The sequence below is a fragment of the Panthera tigris genome, chromosome D1 (genome assembly GCF_018350195.1).
Source record: "Panthera tigris isolate Pti1 chromosome D1, P.tigris_Pti1_mat1.1, whole genome shotgun sequence".
NCBI lineage: Eukaryota > Metazoa > Chordata > Mammalia > Carnivora > Felidae > Panthera > Panthera tigris.
In genome coordinates, this window is record NC_056669.1 from 65,569,795 (window position 1) to 65,592,206 (window position 22,412).

Sequence of the window (22,412 nt, forward strand, 5' to 3'; positions counted from 1 at the left end):
TCCAGGCTCCAAGCTGTCAGCACAGAGCCTGACGGGGGGCTTGAACTCACGAACCCTGAGATCATGACCTGAGCTGAAGTTGGACACTTAACCGACTGAGCCACCCAGGTGCCCCTAAAACCATTTTTATATGCAGGATACCTTATTATATGCACAATTCTAAGGAATTTAGAAAAGAAACTATTAAAATCAATAAGTTAGCTTAGCAGGGCTATAGGATACAATGTCAAATATGAAAATCAATTGTATTTCTAGATATAAGCAAAAACAGTTGGAAAGATATTTTAAAATATCATTGACTATAACATGAAATATAGGGATACAGTTAAGAAAATATGTGTGAAATCTGTGTACTGAAAACTAAAAATACAGCTGAGAAAAAATTTTTAAATATTCAAATAAGTGGAGATATATACTGTGTTCAAGGATCAAAACATTCAATATTGTTAAGATGTTAATTTTACCCAAGTTGATGTGTAGTGTTTTTGTTTTTTTTTTTTTTAAGTAGGTCTATGCCCAACATGGGGCATGAACTCACGACCTTGGGATTGAGAGTTGCATGCTCCACTGACCGAGCCAACAAGACACCCCTGTATATTTTGTTTTAAGATTTTTTTTTAAATTTTTTTTTTTAACGTTTATTTATTTTTGAGACAGAGAGAGACAGAGCATGAATGGGGGAGGAGCAGAGAGAGAGGGAGACACAGAATTGGAAGCAGGCTCCAGGCTCTGGGCCATCAGCCCAGAGCCCGATGCGGGGCTCGAACTCACGGACCGTGAGATCGTGACCTGAGCTGAAGTCGGACACTCAACCAACTGAGCCACCCAGGCGCCCCTGTTTTAATATTTTTTAAAAATAATCTACACACTTAACATGGGGCTCTAACCCACAGTCCCAAGATCAAGAGTCACGTGCTCCACTGACTGAGCCAGCCAGGCACCCCTGATGTGGAGATTAAATGCAGTATCTATCAAAATCTCAACAGACTTTTTAAAATTGAAAATTAGCAAGCTGAATTTTCCAAATGTATTTCGAAATGCAAATAACCCAGAATAGTCTAACCGATTCTGAAAAAGAGTAACAAAGTTAGAAGATTTACACTGCTTGACTTTAAGACTTTTAGAAAGCTACATTAATGAAGACATTGTGATACGGGCATAAAGATAGATAAATAGATCGATGGAACAGAGCAGAGAATTCAAACATAGATCTACACATATTTGGTCAATTGATTTTCAAAAAAGGGCCAAGGTAATTCAGTGGTCAAGTACAAACTTTTTAACAAATTAAGCTATACTAACTAACTGGATATCCACGTGCAGAAACAAATAACTTCAACCCTTACTTTACACTGCACACACAGACACACACAGACACCTCAAACTGAACCACAGTTCAAAACATTAATGCTAAAACTGCAAGATTTCTAGAAGAAAACATAGGAGAAAATCTTAACAATCTTGAGGTGGGAAAGATTTCTTATACAGAATACAAAAGGCATAATTATAGAAGAATCAATATATAAATTGGACTTTATCAAAACAGGAAACTGCTTTTTGAAAGATAAGTTAAAAAAATGAAAAGACACAGACTAAAAGAAAATATTCACAATATAGAAATCTGACGAAATTGTACCCAGAGTATCTTAGAACTCAATAGCAGTAAGACAACAACCCAATTTAAAAAATGGGCAAAACAGACACTTCAAAAGATGATCCAAATGGTTAATAGCACATGAAGAGATACTCAATGTTATTAGTCATCAGAGAAATGCATATAGTGCATTGTGACATACAAAATGACATAACCACTACACATTCACTCTACTATATACACTTAAAAAGACTGAGAATTCAGGGGCGCCTGGGTGGCTCAGTTGGTTAAGCCATCCAACTCTTGATTTTGGCTCAGGTCATGATCTCACAGTTCATGGGCTCGAGCCCCACATCGGGCTCTGCGCTGACAGTGCGGAGCCTGCTTGGGATTCTTTCTCTCCCTCTCTCTCACTGCCCCTCCCCCACTTGTGTTCCCTCTCTCAAAATAAATAAATAAACACTAAAATATATATATATATATATATATATATATATATATATGTAAAAAGACTGAGAATTCAAACTGTTGGTAGAGATATGGAACAATGGAATGTTCATAAATTGCTTGTGGAAATGTAAAATTGTACAACCAATTTGAGAAATGATTTGGCAGTTTCTTATAAAGTTACATATACACTTAGAATACAAATCATCCATTCCAGGGATGCCTAGCTGTCAGTTGGTAAAGCGTGTGACTCTTGATCTCAGGGTTGTAAGTTCGAGCCCTATGTTGGGTATAGAGATTACTTAAAAAAAAAAAAAATCTTTAAAACAAATCAGCCATTCCACTCTTTCCTATTTACCAGAAGAATGAAAACATATATCCACACTCAGACTTGTACACAAATGTACATATCAGCTTAATTCACAACAGCAAAAAACTATAAATGACCCAAATATCCACCAATAGATATATGGATAATTGTTGTATATGCAGGCAACAGACTGCCATTTAGCAACATGGAGGGAACTACTGATAACCTCAACATTATGTAAATAATCTTAGAAACACTATAGTGGGTGAAAAAAGCCAGACACAAAAACTACTTACTGAATGATTCCATGTATATAAAATTGTAGGAAAGGCAAATCTAATTGATAGTGATAGAAAGCACATCAGTGGGTGTATATGGCACAGAGCTGAACATTTAAGGATTAACTGGGAAGCACTGATGGAGATAATCTATATGTAGACTGTGGTACTGTGAAATAAGTGTATAACTGTATGAAAACTCATTGAATTTTATGTAAATTATACCTTGATGAAGTTGATCTTTAAAAATTTTTTTATGGTTTAGGGCACAAACTTCAATTTCGTGTAGGTCAGTGTACTTAAAAGAAATACAATAAAGAAATGGTCTTCATGTGACAATTTCAGTACAACATGGTCTTTACCTTGTCTTGCACATACTAACCTTTAGACACATACATACCAAGTTGCTGAACATTCAGCATTATAGCTGCTGTGAAGGATGCTCTGCAGAAAGTCCTCATTTCTTCGCTTTCTTTAACTCTCCTTCCTTACCCTCTTACTTGACTTTCTCCTCAGCCCTTTCCTTAATGCCAATAACAATTTACTTTTGTTCTGAGCTTTATAATTACAAAGTACTTCCCAGACTCATTTGATTCTCAGAATAATTTTGGGAGCCCAGGCAAGATTATTTATTCATTTCCCAGGTGGAAATAAAAAATGAGGACCAGTGAGATAAACGTTTTACCCAAGGCAGCACAGTGCCTCAGAACATAATCACTCTTTTTTTAGCTTCTAGGTCTTTTTTTAGCCCCCTACATTTTTTTTCCCATTGTGGTCCCAGGAGTGAGAAGACACCTGGGAAAGGATAAGTCACAGAAAAGCTTATTTTACTTACTTATTTTTAAAGTGAACTCCACCCCCAATATGGGGCTTGAACTCACAACTCCAAGATCAAGAGTTACATGCTCAACCACTGAGCCAGCCAACCACCCTAAACGCCTACATTTTGAATTGTTTAGAACAAAAATCTTACCAAGGTGTAAAAATGAATTCCACTCAGTTATAAGTATAATGATTACTATTAGTGAAAAAACAAAATTTCATGAAAAATTTTGTCTAAAATATTTTTGATATCTGAAATGGGGCTAACATAGGATGTATAGGATGTGAAGTTTCAGTAATTATGGGATGTCTTGACAAAATCCAGTCACCTCAGACAGATCAGTCTAGGCCTTAAGATAACTTTGGGCGCTTGGTATTTATCATCAAAACCTTATCACAAGTGTTCATCCATGAAAGCCTCTAATGGAGGCTTGTACAGGGAAAATTCATTCTTTTATTTCCTTATGGTACAGCTGAATGGTCATTTCCTGAACCCTCTTTTTCTTTCATACCTGCAGGAAGACATGGGTTGTTTTGTTTTGTTTTTCTGTGTGAACAACAGAACCATCGTTTATAAGCTCAGATAACCAAATCACCTCTTATATTGTTCCTTACCTCTATTTTTGTCCAATTCCATTCCAGTTCAAAACCAGCTCAGAACTTTGCATTTTCTACTTTTCTGATTTCCTTAGACTAATCTTGCCCAAGAAGTCACACATATCTATATTCGCTATAGTGGCTCTGGGAATTGGGATTGAGCAGTGAGGTAAGGTTATCTATTTATGCTTATACTGGCCTAACATAGCACTTTTTCTTTAATCTTCACACATTTATTTATTGAGCACATGCTCACTTCTGCATTTGTCATGGAGAGATAGACATGGTCCCTGCCCTGGAGGACCTCACATCTAAATTTCCAGTCTTATTGAGTCAAATTCTTTGTGTCAACAGCTGGACAAAAACAAACAAACAAACAAACAAACAAACCTACAATAAGTTGGGTGTGCTAATCACACTGCCAGCTAAGCTTCTGAAGTGTCCTGGAACAAAGCTCCTTGTGTGAATAAAGGAACTCTGGTTCCCCAGATGGTATCTAGTACCCTATGAGCTCTATTCTCTCTGAAGCATGAGACACTGCCTAGTGCTCACTTGGGCAGCACATACACTGTGAATTGGAATGAGACACAGGCCCCACTCCAGCTTTGGATCTGCAAACCTTGCTGGCTCCCAATTCCCAGTACTATAGCTTAGAAACCATATTTTTCATCACCACTTCTCCCTTTCAGTTTCGGGGAAAGGAATTGATATTTTTGGATCACTTTTTATGTGTCAGGTCTTTTACATGCATTGTGCTATGCTGTAGTTGTCACGATTTCATGATGGATAAGTCAATTCTGGAATCTAAAATAGATATGTAGTAGTGCAAAAAAGACTGGCTTTGGAATCATGAAAATTGAGGTTTAGATTCTGGCTGAGCCACCACAAGTCATTACTAGTTCATTTATTCTTTTTCATTTATTAACTAAAACATTTATTGAACTCTTAATAGACATTCAAGCTTCATGGTAGGAGGTAAAGATACAAAAGTGAATAAAATATAATCCTTATCTTCAAGGCCCTCACTATCGAGGAATGGGTAGGGAGAGGAAACCTTTTCTTTTTTTCTTTTTTGGTTTATTTTTATTTTTAAGTAATGTTAAGATGTAGACCCAATGTGGGGCTTGAACACACGACCCCAAGATCAAGAGTCACATGCTCTTCCAACTGAGCCATCCAGATGCCCCAGGGAGAAGAAATTCTCAAACAGGTTGTATCAGTACACTGATGGAGCTAACAACAGGTTATATTATGGAAATTTTATGACCTTTCACAATTTAAGTAGCTTATGTGAGCCTTGATTCTTCATTTGTAAATTAGGGATAATTATGTAAACCACACTTCCAGGCACAGTGGTTGGCATACAAGGGATATTAATATTGCAAAGTCCACTATTCCAGGGAAAGACTTTTGTGCCCCCTTTTCTCCTTTTTTTGCAAACTGAAAACAATAAGTGATTTTTTAACAAGTTGCATTTAAACTTTATGATTCATTTTAAGGATATATGTTTACATAACTTTATTATAATCGAGACAGTTATGAAAGGAAATTACTCAAAATATCACCATCCTAGAAAATAAATTAACTTCATTTGCCAGCTTTATTTCCCAAGTCTTTGTCCATGTTACAAAGCCATATCCTCACATAACTGTTTCTGTGTTGTTACAAGGTATATTATGTATATATATATATATATATATATATATACACATACATATATTTTTTTAATTTTTGTTTTCAACGTTTATTTATTTTTGAGAAAGAGAGAGACAGACTGTGAGCAGGAGAGGGACAGAGAGAGAGTCGGAGACACAGAACCCCAAGCAGGCTCCAGACTCTGAGCTGTCAGCACAGACCCTGATGCAGGAATCCACCAACTGTAAGCCAAAGTGGACCGCTTAACCAACTGAGCCACCCAGGTGCCCCAAAGTATATGATATTTGTAATTTTTAATGCCTGTGAAATATTTAACTGACTGAATTCTTTTACTTTGCTTAACAATTCCTATATCACTCGACATTTCTCTTGAAAGGCAGAGTGATTCAGTAAAGAGAATAAAATCTTTTAAAACAGAAACATCCTAGGTTTGAAATCCTGGGTGAACTTCTTACTACCTAAGTGACCTTGGGCATGTTATTTAACTTTTCTGAAAATGTTGCTTTAACTGTTTTAAAGAAGGTAGTGTTCCAATAGGGATTATGCTCTTATTCTGCATTTACAGTTGATTTATAGAAAGTTCCTACCAAAATTTGGATGCTCAATAAAAACCATATTTTTAATATTTGGTAATCATAAATATGTAATGTTATAATATCTTTTACACATAAATCAGATTTAATCTTTTGTGTTATTTCCTTAAGATAAAGTCTCATTAATGGGAATAGTTGGGGCAAAGATTATGAATACTTTTATGGCATCTAGAAACACATCTCAAACTGCTTTTCAAAAGATTACCTTCAATTACAAAGCTACTAGCAATGGATTGCATCATACATTGCGTTAGATTCACCTCACAATCACCAGAGGCATATTATTATGGGAAATCCTTGGGTTTGTTTTAATTTTTTTTACTGTGGAGTTTGAACATTTTCCCTTTTTGAAAAGCAAGAGTTGCCTGTAGGAGCAACAGTTCAGGGCCACGTGGGATGTGGAAAGCTCACGCGGACTACGTCTCCCAAGGTGCCCCGCGGGCGCGCCGACAGGAAGTGGCTGGAGCATCTCCCGCCTCCACGCCGAGGCGAAGAGGTTCTATCCGGGGCCTTGGCGCTTCTCTTTCCTTTCGCGCCGGTTGCCGCTGCGGAGCGCGGCAGGTCCATGTGCGCAGTGAGCGGCGCTATTCCTGGCCCAGTAGCACCCGAGCTCCGGGTTTGACCGAGTCCGCGCTGCGATGGACCCCAACACCATTATCGAGGCCCTGCGGGGCACCATGGACCCAGCCCTGCGTGAGGCCGCGGAGCGCCAGCTCAATGAAGTAAGGACGCCGGGCGGGCGGTGGACTGTGGCAGGCCGAGCCCTCCGGGCCTGGCCAGAAGCGCGGACGGCGTCGCTGAGGGGCCCAACTGGAGGGGTGGGGCGGGAACCTAACTGCGAGTGCCGCGTCGGGGCGCCTCAGACTGCTGCGGTGGTGGCGGCGGCTAAGGCAGCCTTTGCGTCGGATCCTGAGCTGGGCCTCTGGCTGCGGTCAAGGCATGAGGAGCCGGCTGAGGCGAGGCGGGCGTGACGGGCTGGACACATGGCTGGCTCGGGTGGCCGGCCGCCCTCTGGCTCATACCCAGCTCGTTCCTCGCGCCCAGGAGGGGGCGAAACTCGCTGAAAGGTTTTTCAGACGTTTCCGGGAGCAGTCTCGCTGGCGTCGGGTTTGGAGGGGCTCCTGGGAATGCAGAAGCTGGTCCTTTGGGGGCTGCGCCTGTCATCCTGTCACTTAAGTGGGCTGATCGGTGATCGGCACAACTTTCTTCTCTGCGACTGAGCTGTTAGGGAAAGCTTTCAGAGGCAAGCCCCCGCCTCTTTGGCAGGGCGAGGGTAGTGCTGGATACCAGTCTGATTCACTGCTCTTTTACTCTAATAATGCCTCAGTCGGGGAGGCAGGACAATGTAGTAGAAAGTCAGGTGAAGTGCACCCTTCTAGGTAGAGCTGAACCACTAATTTTCTTGACTGACCTTGGGCAAGTCGCTTAACCTTTTAATGCTGAGTATCTCCCATTCATAACATCAGGCCACAGGGTTGCTGTGACGGTCAAGTGAGACAATGTAAGGCCGAGTGCCTTGAAATGTGCCAAGCTCCATATCAACTCGCTCATGACTGGTTCCTTTTTTCCTCCGTATTTTCGAGGGACCACCCTTTGGAAAACAGCTTTAATATGTGGGCATACTATTGTACTACCTTAAGTTTCATTATTTCTAAATCAATGCAAGTTTTTATATTTTAGTGAGTATTTTAAAGGCTTCTTAAAAGGACCCCTGTAATTCCTATGCCAGTTAATAATTGGCTTTTGGTATACTACTGAGTGCAAGCTTTAGTGAAGTTCAGTGTACATTTATTTTTAAACGGAAAAAGAAGTCCCTTTTTAAAGTAGAAATTCAGTTATTTTATGCTTCTCTTAACTGGTAAGTAACTCATTTAAAAACATTACTTATTATTGACTTTGCAGAAGCCACAGGAGCATTCCTAACAGGACAGCATCAGTGTACAATGCTATGTCAGAGATCTCTGCCCTCAAGGAACTTGTGTTTTAAGAAGACCACCCACAGAGTTTAGACAAATTAAGTGTAAAATTATTTCAAAATAAAAAAGTTAAATCTTTTTTTTTTTAATGTTTATTTATTTTGAGAGAGAGAGAGAGAGAGCATGTGAGCAGGGGAAGGGCAGAGAAAGAGGGAGCCAGCACAGAGGGAGCCACACATATGGTGAGATCATGACCTGAGCAGAAATCAATAGTTGGTTGCTTAACTGACTGAGCCACCCAGGCACCCCTAAAAAAGTTAACTCTTATGTATATAAATGAGACCATCATTAGATCATACCAAGAGTGATGCTCAAGTTTTTGTTTTTTTTTTAAAGATGTTTTTAAGTATTCTCTCCACTCAAGGTGGTCCTTCAACCCACAACCCTGAGATCAAGAGTCCCGTACTTCACCCACTGAGCCAGTCATGCCCCAGTGCTCAAATTTTTAGGCTCAAAGTCACCTTGGGAGGAGCTTAGATTTCTTTTGGATATAAAATAATGCACTGAAACAAATTCCCATATTGAACCATTATGAAACTATGGAGGTAGTTATGGATCACTTTTTATTTTGATTTATTTTTGTGATAGACACAGGTTAAGATTAACATTTTGTTTATGAAGTATTAATACATGTGTAAGTTTAGGCACTCTAAAAGTTCAGTCACAGTGATTTCTACTATGACTTTATTATCCTGCCAAAACATGCTGTGTGTAATTATTAATTTTAAAAATTACTATTTGAAAAAAAAAGTTGATTCCCTAATAGAAAAATTTGAAATTCATTCATTCTTCAAGCAGTTATTAAATGTCTGGTTATATATGATGACATTTTGTAATTGAGACCTAGGATAAATATTTCACAATCTGATTTTTGGAAGATGAATAATCAAAATAGTATTCATAGCATTTTTTACTTAACTGTTAAGCTTCTGTTAGAGTTTTGGAATACTTTGGAGTAGTGAACACTGCTTTTCTGTGAAAGAAAATTTGGTGCCTAGCCTGTATTTCTGTAATTGTTAGCTGTTCACATTTTGCAAATTTCTTTCAATTATCACACCTCAATTTTAGTAAATTTCCTAAGGTAACTTTTCTTTTAATTAGAATATTCTCATCTCTAGTCTTCATTCCACTTTAATGAAGTGTTCCCATTTTAATACTTTCTTGCTTTGACTTTTTTTGTGGCAGAACCTTAATTTAGGAAATAGATTCCAGATAAGTCTTGAAGAAGCTTGACTGTAGCAAGAATGAGGAAGTAACATTTTATTTCCATCAGGCTCTTCTTGATTTTGGATAAGACAGGATGAAGCAATCATTCCATACTGGTTTTTGTTTTTTTTCAGCAAGTTATATTTTGGTTCATTTTCGTTAAAAGAAAAAGATTGACATTTGAGTGAATCTTTTCAGCTAAGCGAAGTAATCACGAACTGTAAAAATTGTAAATGTTATCAAAGTATTAATAGTGCAGATAAAACAAAAACAAAGTGCTCTTGCCTCGCAGTGATTACACTTAACTGTTTCATCTGTGTGGAACCTCTTTTACTCAGTTATCTCTTATGCTTGTTTCCTTACTTCCCTCTATCATTGTTCAACTGTCTCCATATCACTAAGGAGTTCCCCTGGCTATGACACCCCAGACACACTATACCTCCCTTAGTTTATTTTTCTCTGTAACACTCGTTTGTCATACATATTTTACTTATTCTCGTCAGTATAATTTTCAAGTTTAATGAGGTGAGGAATTTTTGTCTTTTGTCACTGCAATTCTTTGATTTGTTAGTGTTAGGCTTTACTGACTTTATTATGACAGATAACAAACAGTAAGACTTTAGCTGTTATACCATCTCTCATTAGAGAATTTTTAGAGTATTTATATGTTTTTTATATTTCATATAGATAAAATTAAGAAATTTCCATGAGACTGCTGGAGACGACAGTAAGGAGACTGTTTTTTTGGCAGATATTTTCAAGACACATTTTAGTATTCACCACTGATTTACACTGTAGCATGGCATGAATTTTGATCCTTTTTTTTTTTTTTATTGCTGTTATAATTTTGGACTACATTATCATGTCTCAATTTGAAATTTCTTCATGTAACAAACTTTGCCTCAAAGACTGGAGGAAACCATTAAAAAGTACAAGCATTCTTGGAAATATAATTGAAAACCTCCTTAGTTATTTGATTTTTTTTTTTTTTTTAACGATGAAGCATTCTGCACTAATTGGAGGATCTTAGGAAAGTTATTTAACTTCTAAGCATCATTTTCCTTATGTACAAAATAAAAGTAGTAATAGTGTGTATATCACTGTGTCATGTGAGTTGATGCATGTAAAAAATTCAGCAAAGTGCTTGGAACCTGCTAAGTTCTCTCCAGGTTATTTGAACCACTGCATCAGTGCCAATTGATTAACCACTCTACCGCACTATACATTTTATTTCTTTTCTCAGTCTAACTATAGTAGTTTCATATTTTAGTGGAAAATGGAGAAAGAATACAAGTACTTATTTGGACACTGAGATTGTTAGTAGATAGCATTATTGTATCATAAAAATTGGCACAATTATAAGCACAGTGCCTGACACTCAGTGGGCTCTCAGTAAATATTTTGTTGTATGCATGGAGAAATAAGAACTTGAATAATAGCCAGAAATGTCTTTTAATCTTTAAAGTAGATTTGTGTACAGGAAACTCATTTGACATGTAAATTATATACTTTGACTTCTATAGATCTAGAAGTACAGTTCTAAAAAATTTTAGGAAATTAAAATATGTGACATTTGGTATTTGTTCATTCAACATTAATTATTTGTTATGTTTCCAGAGACTCCTACTTCCTACTCTTGCTCTCACTCAGAAAAACTTGTTTCTTCCTTTATAAGATAAAGTTAAGACATCTGTGAAGGTTTTTGGCAGATTATTATAATAGACAACAGTCTCTGCAGTTCTTCCTGCTTTAGCTGCCAGTGTTGTTCAGTGGAAACCTTTCCATACAAACCTTTGCTCATGCTACTCATTCCTCCTATTAAGCTCTTATAACCTAAAAATGAAAGTTTTCCTGTTCACAAATCTCATCAATACCATCTTAAATGCCATCTTTTCCTACTCTGACCTTCTGTGGTACTTTGTAAACTCAAAACTCACCTTTTTAATACCTAGTTGTATATATTCTTAAATTTTAACTATTTTAATTTTATTTGAACTAGATGGTTGCTGTCTTTTCTACTCTAAAAGTGCATTGACTTTGAACTTAATCTCCAATGAGAATAAAATCTGTAGATGAAGATTTTTTTTTTTTTAAATCTTCAGAGTATTAGCTGAGCATAGACGTTCAACAAATAATTGCTTCTGTTATTTTTAAAATATTTGGAAGAGGGCCACCTGAGTGGCTTAGTCGGTTAAGCATCCGATTTTTCGTTTCAGGTTAGGTCATGATCGCATGGTTGTGGGATCCAGCCTTCCTTGGGCTCTGCACTGACAGGGTGGAGCCTGCTCAGGAATCTCTCTCTCTACACCTCTCCTGCTGTCTGTCCGTCTGTCACTTGCGCGCGTGCTCTCTCTCTCTCTCTCTGTCAAAATAAATAAACTGTAAAAATATTTGAGGGGCACCTGGGTGGCTCAGTTGGTTGTGTTAGACTTTGGCTCAGGTTATGAGTTCCAGCCCCACATTGGGGCTCTGTGTTGCCAGTGCTGAGCCTGTTTGGGATTCTCTTTCTCCTGCTCTCTGGCCTCCCCCTCATGCTTTCTCTCAAAATAAATAAACTTAAAAAAAATTTGAGTGACTATCATGTGGCAAATCCTATCTTTAATGCTGGAGGTCTGATACCATACATAAGACAAAGTCCTCACTCTCATGAAGTTTACATTTGAACTTAAGTTTTAAATGTAATGTCAGGAAAATTTTTTTGAAACGTTTATTTAGGATGACAGCTTCCAGTCTGGTGTATTTAATAGCAAATGTCTTTGTGGTAGGTACTGAGTTAAGTAGATGGAAAGATTATTGATTCCTACCTTTCTGGAGTTTCATAGTCAACACGGCCCTCATAACACATGTGGTTGGACTTACAGTAGAGCTATGTGTAAGTTTTGGATAAAGATACTTTTAAATCTGACTTTGGTTAAGGCAGATAGAATCTAAGTATCAGTATCCCTTCCCCTCTTACACTTGCAGCAAGAAAAACTGCCATAAGTAGAATTAGAAAGCTTACCTAGGAGCATTTTAAACCTTCAATTCCTAAGCTTAATGTGCTATAAGATGGTCATGTGATAGACATGCTGTTTCTCACATTCGTTATGTGAAAAAGTAAGTGGACTTAGCTTTGATATGTTTCTTGATATTTTGTGTTTATCTTTTAAATACATAAACTACCTGAGTCACTTCTAGGGTTTTCACAGATGATTACAATTACTAGTGTAAGTGATAAATTTTTATTTATAAATGGTGAATTTGATTGTTTAATTAAAGGACTTTTGAAATGTTCAATTAATGAAAATCTTAGATCTGGAAAAGTGCAAAATGATGGCATGTTTATAGGACAATTTGGCATGTCTAGAAATTCAGCAAAATACTTATGAGAATAAAATATGTGTTTTTGGAAGACAGAATTGTCTGTACCCTGAGCAGGTAAAATTCCTTAATTAGGAATATCTCTAAGTAGATACTCTTCTGAATTTGGGAGAGGGAAAGTCTGGATACTTTGGCTGTTAGATAGGAAGTTATTCAGTGACACAGCCTGTTAAAGATCTGAAAGAAAGATATTGCCATATTAATGTTTATAAGAAAAATTTCTTTTTCAGATAGAGTGGATGCATATATTATTTTACTTATTGTTTGCTTCTATCAGTGGCACATTAATGATATTTGATTTAAAGTGGGTTTTTTTTTCTTTTGGTTACTAAGTCCTTTATAATTAAGTTTTTTAAAACTCCTTAGTGGGAAAGCATTTATGTAGTACCGCTATTTAATGAAAGGCTGGAAGACTTAGTGAAGAGCCTCAGGCTGGTCCTGATTCTATCACTATGATGATGTAACCTCACTATGCCTAATATTTCAGGTAGATAAAATCGGGATATTTGTCATTCTCTAGTAAAACAGAAAAGTTAGAAATCCCTTTGCTCTTGAAATTATCTGGCTGTATTCATTATGTATTCTGATGTCACAGTGCCCTTATGCGCATCTTTTTCCTTATAAATAGTGTTAAGTACAGTAGCTAATTGAAGGTCTTTCAGATTGCATTCCACTGGAGAGAAATAATAAAAAGTTACCTCTTAAAGAGTTAGCTTTAAAAGATATTGACATTAGGTAATTACATTGGAAAATGTAGGTCTAGAGGGGAAACTGATATTGGAGAAAACATGGCTTAAATTTTAAGTTGGGTTTGAGGAGCTGGTAAATATCAGAGGGAAAATGTGTAGCAGGCAATAGGGAATGTGGAATTGAAGGTTAGGAGAGAAAGCAACAATGGAAAGGAGACTTTTCTTGGTGAATTGAGAGGGAGGGAGTGTCATCTGGAGGTGTAGGGTGGACTGGAGGGCTTCACTTTTGGCCATTCCTATTTTTGGAACTTTGAGAAACAGAAAAAAAGGAGACTGGAGAATTGTATATAAAAGGAGGAAGCCAAGAAAAGGAGTTTTAAGTAAGAAGGTTGGTTGTGGGTAATTTCGTTTCCTTTTTACTTCAATGATTAGTTTTTCTACGAGTCAACACGAATTACTTATGTATTAAGTAAAAAGCTATTAGAAAAAGAAAGGGTTGTTATTTTTAAATGAGGGAGGTTAAAGCAAAATTTAGACTTTTTTGATGGAAAAAGCTTTTAAAATATTGGTAACCTTACAGAAAACAATTTTCTGAATACAGAGTTAGTGAGTAGAAAGCTAGTAAGGGGGTGGGGATAAGATTGTAGGTTAAAGGGTCTGGCGAAATTTGTTTATGTGGGTAGGTGTAATCATTTTTTCCTTTTGTAAAGTTAGACTTACTTAGGGAGGTGGGGGAAGCTGCCCCTAGAGTAGAAGTTTTTCAGGCCTATTATTACCTGTTATAATAATAGCTTTCCACCTGTGATGTTTTATATTCATTTATCCTACAATTAAATCCTTGATACTGCTTCAAGACCTTATTATCTTCCTTATCTGGTTGTATAAAAATTTCAAAAAAAGTTCACACTTAACTAGATCTTGATGTCACAATTTATTCATTTTCGTCTTTCATTATTGTCTTTCATTCTCCTAATAATCTCTTGAATATAACCCATACTTCTTTTCTTTTTAAAAATCCCACCCCAATCTCATCTATATGGTAAGTCCTTTTGGACCTAACTCAAAATTTTACGTCGAAATAGAATTAATACCCCAACCTACCTTATAGTGATCTTTTATCTCTGTAGTGTCTGACACATTGTAAGTACCAATAGGTGTAGTGGAGTTAAAGGAAATGGAATTCAGGTTGTGGCTTTTGAAAAATTTTGATGAAATGGGTTTAAGGGTGAATGTTGAATTGTCTGGGTTGATGACAATGAGAAGGTAAGAAGTTGTCTTGAAAGGTAATTTTGTGTTGTGGTTAGCAGCTTTTAAACTTTAGTATTAGCCGTTGTAGCTCTACCTAATGATGTATGATGACCCATTCGTTGCTTCAGTTCTTCTGGTTCTCTGCTGGAAACGAGAAGCTTGAAGAAGGGCCTATAATTAGTGTCAGCATCTCTAACTCACACTCTAAAAGATTTATTGTAGCATCTTGAGGCCCATATCAATGTTTGCCAAACTGTTGAGAGTGATAACATAATTACTCAGATTTTATTATTTTTTTTAAGTTTATTTTGAGAGAGAGAGAGAGAGAGAGAGAGCGTGCACACGCATACCCAAGAGGGGGGAGGGAGAATTCCAGGCTGGCTCGATATCAGCTCAGTGCGCAATTTGGGGCTCAAACTCAACAAACTGTGAGATTGTGATCTGAGCTGAAGTCAAATGCTTAACCAATTGAACCACCCATGTACCCCAATTACTGAGATTTTAAAAGGTTTTTGTGATGAAGAATGAGGCTAGTGATTAAAAGGAGGTTTTCCTGTTTGAACAGTTAAAATGTATCTTTATTTGATCTCTGTTTTACAGTTGTACCAATCCATGGTCTTTTTTTCCTTCATTTTTAAACTTTATTGAGGTATAATTTACATGCCATAAAATACAACTGTTTTAGGTGAAACTCATTGATTTTTATTTTTAGTAGATTTAGCAAGTTGTACAACTGTCACCACAATCTAGTTTTGGAATATTTTTGTTTTCTCAGTAAACTCCCTCCTTCCAGTTTAATCTTGTATCCCAGGTCTAGGTAATTGCTAATCTACTTTTGCTCTGGATTTTCTTGAGAATGTCATGTCTGATATTTAGTATTACTTTATGTCTATTTGTTACCTTCTTTGGGAGGATACAAGGCATTAGGGATTTCAGCTGGATGGAAATTTGTGCGGGGCAGGTATATAAATATAAATGTCCCAGGTTGAGTTTGCTTGTGCTGTTTCTGCTGTCAGAAACATCCTTTTTTTTCTTACCACGTGGTCTAGCTCAGTTGTCTGAAAGGAACACTTTTTTTCCTCACTTGCACTTTTGAGATATGTGCTTGTGTTTCTGAAGGCAAAGTAACTTAAAGTAATAAAATAAGCACTTATTTTCATAGTTCAGTTTTTTTATAACTTGAATTCAACCACTTAAAGTATCCAATTCAGTTGTTTTTAGTATATTCAGAATTATGCAACCATCACCACAAACTTTAGAACATGTTCATCACCCCAAAAAGAAACTCTGTGCCTGTTAGCAGTCACTCTCCATCTCCCTCTCTGCCCCCTGCCAACTCCCAGTCCTGGAGTATTGGCATCTTTCACACAATATATTTTTAAGGTTCACATATGTTGTAGCATGTATCAGTACTTCATTTTTTTTACTACCAAATATTTAATCATTATGTATGGATAAGCCACATTTTGCTTGTCTATTCATCAGTTGGTAGACATGGGTTGTTTCCACTTGAGGGCATTATAAATAATGCTGCTGTTAATGTTCAGGTAAAGGTAGTCTTGCCTTTTTTGTTGTTTTGGCTTTTTTGAGAGAGAGAGAGAGAGAGAGAGAGAGAGAGAGAGAGAGAGAGAGAGAAAGGGAGAGTGGGTGCGTGGGTGAAGGGCAGAGGGAAAGAGAAAATCTTAAGTAGGCTCCATGCAAGGCATGGAGCCAGATCCCACGACACTAGGATCATGACCTGAGCTGCAATCAAGAATCGGACACTTAAACGACTGAGCCGTCCAGGTTCCCCCAGTTCTTTTTTAGAAAACCAGAAACAAATATGACAACTTTAGGAGTCTTTAACTTTTTAGTACTGTTAATGAAAGTGACCAGGGTCCATAGTATAAACTGGAAAATAGAAAATGTGTGAAGAATAGCTTCTTTATAATCCTACCACCCAAGATACAACTATAGTAGCATTTTGGATATATTTCATTATTTTCTGTGTATGTTGCACTGGAATTTCATATAAGTGTATTAAATAATCCTATAGTTTGTATACTACTTTTATCATATGTTCAAAGCTATTGATTTTTAACTTTGTATTTAAATGTAACATGCATACAGAATAGTCATAAAGGTACAGTTGATTAATTTTCACAAACTGAACACACTATGTAAAATAGCCATATTCAGAAATAAAACATTATTAGCCTCTTGTAAACCACTTTCCAGGCTGTTAATTTTTACTGACTTCGTTTGTGTGTAGCCACTTAGTAGAACATCTCTACTGAGAAATTATTACTGAATTGGGGAAATAGACATTACCGAGGATATGGTTTTTGAGCTGTTGGTGCCAGTGTAGGTTAAGAATGCTAGTTGGGATAAACGGGAAGGCAAATACAAACATCCAAAATATTTTAGGAGTTAGGTTATTAAATTTTTCTTTTAGTTCATAGTTGGTGAGTGATGGGAAATAAGGCTGGGACCAACTTCCAGGTGGGTAGCCTTTTGTGCCAAACAGTGGAATAAAGTACTGAGAATATTTATTTGCAGAAATTTAAAACCTGTTTTTTTGTTTGTAGGCACACAAGTCTCTGAATTTTGTTTCAACACTGCTTCAGATTACTATGTCGGAACAACTGGATTTACCTGTGAGACAGGCAGGCAAGTTTAAATTATTTTCTTGGGTTTATGTAAGTCATTTATTTAAAAGGTTCATAGTTGAATAGCAGAGGTATGTTGGGATGGCCCTTCATTGATTTTCTTCCCTGAAACTCGGTTTGCCCTCTTGTGTTTACTACAAACAGCTAGTGCCTCGATATTTGGTGGCAGAAAAAAATGTGATATTTCCTTGAATTAAAAGAGAAGCTAAAAAGAGAAATTGATAAGGTTTATTAAAAGATTGTTCATTCCCTGTTTATTTGCCCAGTGGATGCTTCTAAGATACAAACCTCTTTGTTTATCAGTTGTTCCTTTAATTTTTGCCTTTATTGTTTAAATCATTTAAAAAAATACTACAGTAGCCCTCACTTATCCATGCTGGATACATTTTAAGACTCTCAGTAATTGCCTAAAACTGTGTATAGTACCAAATGCTATATATACTACATTTATTTTTATACATACATGCTTATTGATAAAGTTTAATTTGTACATTAGGCGAGTAAGAGATTAGTTACAGTAACTAATAAAAATTAGAGCAATTATAACAATATACTGTAATAAGAGGTATGTGAATGTGGTCTCTCTCAAAATACCTTCTTTTCCTGTACTTACCCTTGTGATGGTGTGAGAAGATAAAGTGCCTGTGCAATGAGATGTGGTGTGGTAGATGATGTAGGCATTTTGACATGATGCTAGGCTACTGTTGGCCTTCTGGTAATACGTCAGAAAAGATCATCTCATCTGCTTCCTGACTGTGGGTGACCGCGGATAACTGAAACCACAGAAAGTGAAACTGCAGAAGTGGGGGGGACTACTGTATTTCTTAGTTCCAGTTTCAACAAGATATTGAGCAATTCTCTCAGTACCAAATAGTGTATGAAAATGTGGTACACTACTTCTGATATTAGCTGTTAGTATGCAAAATAATGGAATTCCCATCTTTAGGGTCCTGTTACTAAATTTATTTGCAGATGTATTAATTTTGTTATAGGAAATATAAAATACTAATAATTGCACCATTCTAGGAAAACCAGTTATATTCTGGTATTATTTCTTGCTGTTCTTTTTCCCTACATCAATTTCGTTAAATTTTTTTTTGCTTCATTTAATGTATAGTAATCATTTCCCTTTTCTTCACATAGTGTTAGTTTTAAAACTTATATTTCAGTGGCTACATAATTTACCATAATGTGCCATAGGCAGTGAACCATTTCTCAATTGTTAGCATTTAATCTTAGATTTGTTTCATTAACAATTGTATTCCCAGTACCTAAAATACTGCCTGATACACCAAAAGTAATTAAAAAATAAATGAATGCCTATAAGTTTATTATTTTTTACAATATTGGTATACAAGTAGCACAATAATAGAATATTTTTTATGTTTATAAAATATAGTGATTTCACTGGACCCTGGTCAGATATAAATCTTTATTTTAACTGTCCTTTCTCTTTTACCAGTGAAGTTGGCATTTTCCCATTTGGTTATTCTTTTAAATAAGAATCTTTGACTTTAAAATATGAAATTTTTACTTAAGATGTTGTAAGTGGCATTTAGGGACCTTAATATTTTGAGACATGATTATGTGCATTAACAAAATTAAATTGTGCTAGAAAGTTGTTTAGTATGTACAAAACCAGAAGCAGCTAAACTGTGGAATTAGTAAAAATTTTAAAATACAATAACTACTTTAAAAGTTGCATTCTTATAATAATTGAATGATCCTGGGGCACCTGGGTGGTTCAGTCACTTAAGCATCCAACTCTTGATTTTGGCTCAGGTCATGATGTCATGGTCCTTGAGTTCGAGTCCCATGTTGGGCTACACACTGACTGTACAGAGCCTGCTTGGAATTCTCTCTCTCTCTGCTCCTTCTCCATGTGCACGTTCTCCTTCTCTCTCAAAATAAATAAACTTAAAAAAAAAAATTGAATGCTACTCTTTAGTATAGGGCATATGGTGATAGCAGCTGCTAGATGATAGAAATAAATACTCAGAGGCTCTATGCAGAGGACATAGGAGTGTATCAAGTCTTAATTTTAATCTTTGTTCTGTTTTGGAAGAATAAAAATTCTGGAAATAGTAGTAATCTTAAATATGTTACATATACTGAGTCCATGTTTTTTTTTTAAATTATTTATTATTTTTATGTTTTTGAGTGGGGGAGAGGCTGAGAGAGAGGGAGAGAGGATCCCAAGCAGGCTCCACACTCAGCATGGAGCCCTAACTGGGGCTCAGTCTCATGATCTTGAGATCACAACCAAAATCCAGAGTCAGATGCATAACTGACTGAATCACCCAGGCTCCCTGAGTCAGTGTTCTTTACTGTAGATGTAGTTTGTCTTAAAACTTGTTGAAGGGTATTTTAATGTGTAGTCTTAATCTCTTTTGCAATACTTTTAAGGTGGGATATTATTTTAACTCCCAAGATAAACAAAGTAGAATGTAAAAATCATAGATGTATTAGTTATCCTTATTCAAATAGGTGTAAAACTCCAGGTAAGTGTTAATTACTAATCAGAGAAGAGCTGGTATTTTTTAGAATTTAGTAATTGATTAATTTTGAATAATTTCCCTTTCCTGTACATCTTATGCATTTGTGATTGAAGGTTCTCTCATGGGAAGGGGAGGACTGGATTAAAAGCACTGTTAGCAATCTAGTTCATGTTAACTAGCAATGTTCAAGATAGCAGTGTGATCGGTAACGCAAAATAGGTAATCTGTAATTTTTGAACATAGCAAATTCTCCCATAAAATAAAATGAATTTGAAGTAGTACAATTGCATATTAATGAAATGCTTAAATTTGTAGACTAGAGATTTTTATACTATAATTTTTCTATGATAAAAATAACAGCCTTTGTACATCTTAGTCAGTTTGGGCTGCTGTAACAGAATACCATAGACTGCATGACAGAAGTTTATTCCTCACAATTCTAGAAGCTGAATAGTCTTAAGATCAAGAAGCCAGCAGATTTGGTGTCTGATGAGAACCCACTTTCTGGTTCTTAGAACCTCACATGGTGGAAGGGGAAGAACCTCTAGGGTTTCTCTTTTAATGGCATTAATCACCTACAAAAGGTCTCACCCCTAATGCTGTCACATACCTACAAAAGGCCTCACCCCTAATGCTGTCATTTAGGGGGTTAGGATTTTGACATAAACTTGAGGGGGGCCACAAACATTCAGTCTATAGTAGTGTTACTAATTGTAGAAGCTATATTGGTTTGTGTATGTGGTTTTATCTTTAGAGGCTTCGTTTAGAAAATTGATAAGGTGAAATTAAATAGCTTTCCGACAGAAAACAGGATAAAAAATATTAGGAATAAATGTGATGTAAAAAGTCTTTAGCAGTTTTGTTTGTACAGTGTGTTTATTTGCAGAGTTCTCTAAGGCTATATGCTTAATAATAACTTTATGGATCATAACAGTAGCTAAGAATTAAACTTGTATTTTGATTATCAACTTTTAAAATAATAGAAGGCAGTATTTTGTTTTTAAAAAAGGATAGCTTTACTGATAGTGGTTGGTCCGAAAGAAATAAATTGAGGTGTGGACACTTATAGAGGTATTCACAATGCTTTCACAGTAAATACTGTTGTCAAATTTATCTACATTTTAGGTGTTATCTATTTGAAAAATATGATAACACAGTATTGGCCTGATCGGGAAACAGCACCAGGAGATATATCTCCGTATACTATTCCAGAAGAAGATCGACATTGTATTCGAGAAAATATTGTAGAAGCTATTATCCACTCTCCTGAGCTCATCAGGTATATGTATATTTTTAAAACTTACCCATTGTTGCAGGTATATAATTTGTGGAGTTTGGGAGGGGGTCTTTCCAGAACATAAAAACCTGTCTTTTTTTAAATTTTTTTAATTTTTTATTTTAGAGAGAGAGAGAGAGCGAGCGAGAGAGCACAAGCAGGGAAGAGGGGCAGAGGGGGAGATAGAGAATCTCAAGCCCCTGCTTCGGGCTTGATCTCACATAACTATAAGATCATGACCTAAGCTGAAATCAAGAGTTAGGTGCTTAACTGACTGAGCCACCCAGGTGCCCCTAAAAACCTGTCATTTTTATAGCAGTAAACTTAACAAATGCTGTTACAGGCAAATTTCTTTTTATTTAATTTTCTTACTGTGATTTTTACACTTATAAAACCTAAAGGTTTTAAACTTCCTGTAAAACTTGTGAAACATAGTGTGATCAGGTGGACACAGGTAAAAGAAAACTTTAGAATGCTGTCATATATGTTATATTTTATAGTCTTGGTTGTTGGTTTTTTTTTTTAATTTTTTAAGTTTATTTTGAGAGAGACAGAGACATGTAAGTGAGGGAGGGGCAGAGAGATGGGGAGAGAAAAATACCAAGCCGGCTCCATGCTGCCAGCATAGAGCCCAATGTGGAGCTCAAACTCACGAAACCGCCAGATCATGACCCAAGCTGAAACCAAGAGTCGAATGCTTAACTGACTGAGCAACCCAGGTGCCCCATATTTTATAGTCTTGATATTTAAAAGCTCTTATTTTTATATGATTCTGCAGAATTTTTAATGAGAATAACTATGTTCTAAATGAAACTCGTCAGTTGATGATAGGGGTGAAAAATAAAAAAATAAAATCACCTGTATTAAAAAATTGTTTTTGAGGGGGCTCCTGGGTGGCTTGGTCGGTTGGGCAGCCGGCTTTTGGCTCAGGTCATGATCTTGCAGCTCGTGAGTTTGAGCCCCGCGTCTGGCTCTGTACTGACAGCTCGGAGCCTGGAGCCTGCTTTGGATTCTGTGTCTCCCTCTGTCTCTACCCCTTCCCTGCTTGCACTCTGTCTCTCTCTGTGTCAAAGGTAAATAGACATTAAAAAAATTTTTTTTTAGTTAAAAAAAAATTTTTTTTATTTTTGAGACAGAGGCAGGGGAGAAAACAAGGGAGGGGGCAGAGAGAGGGGGAGCCACAGAATCCAAAGCAGGCTTCAGGCTCTGAGCTA

The 22,412-nt window shown here is 36.5% G+C and overlaps 1 protein-coding gene across 1 annotated transcript in view; it reads left to right on the forward strand.

Annotated features, from left to right (window-relative positions):
- The first annotated feature begins 6,782 nt into the window (after positions 1–6,782).
- Positions 6,783–22,412, forward strand: part of IPO7 (importin 7) — a 46,272-nt gene continuing 30,642 nt past the window's right edge. The window contains exons 1-3 of the mRNA XM_007083200.3: positions 6,783–7,019; positions 17,344–17,425; positions 21,048–21,201. Of these exons, the coding sequence (XP_007083262.1) occupies positions 6,936–7,019; positions 17,344–17,425; positions 21,048–21,201 (320 nt within the window). The 5' untranslated portion in view covers positions 6,783–6,935. The remainder of the gene's footprint in view (positions 7,020–17,343; positions 17,426–21,047; positions 21,202–22,412) is intronic.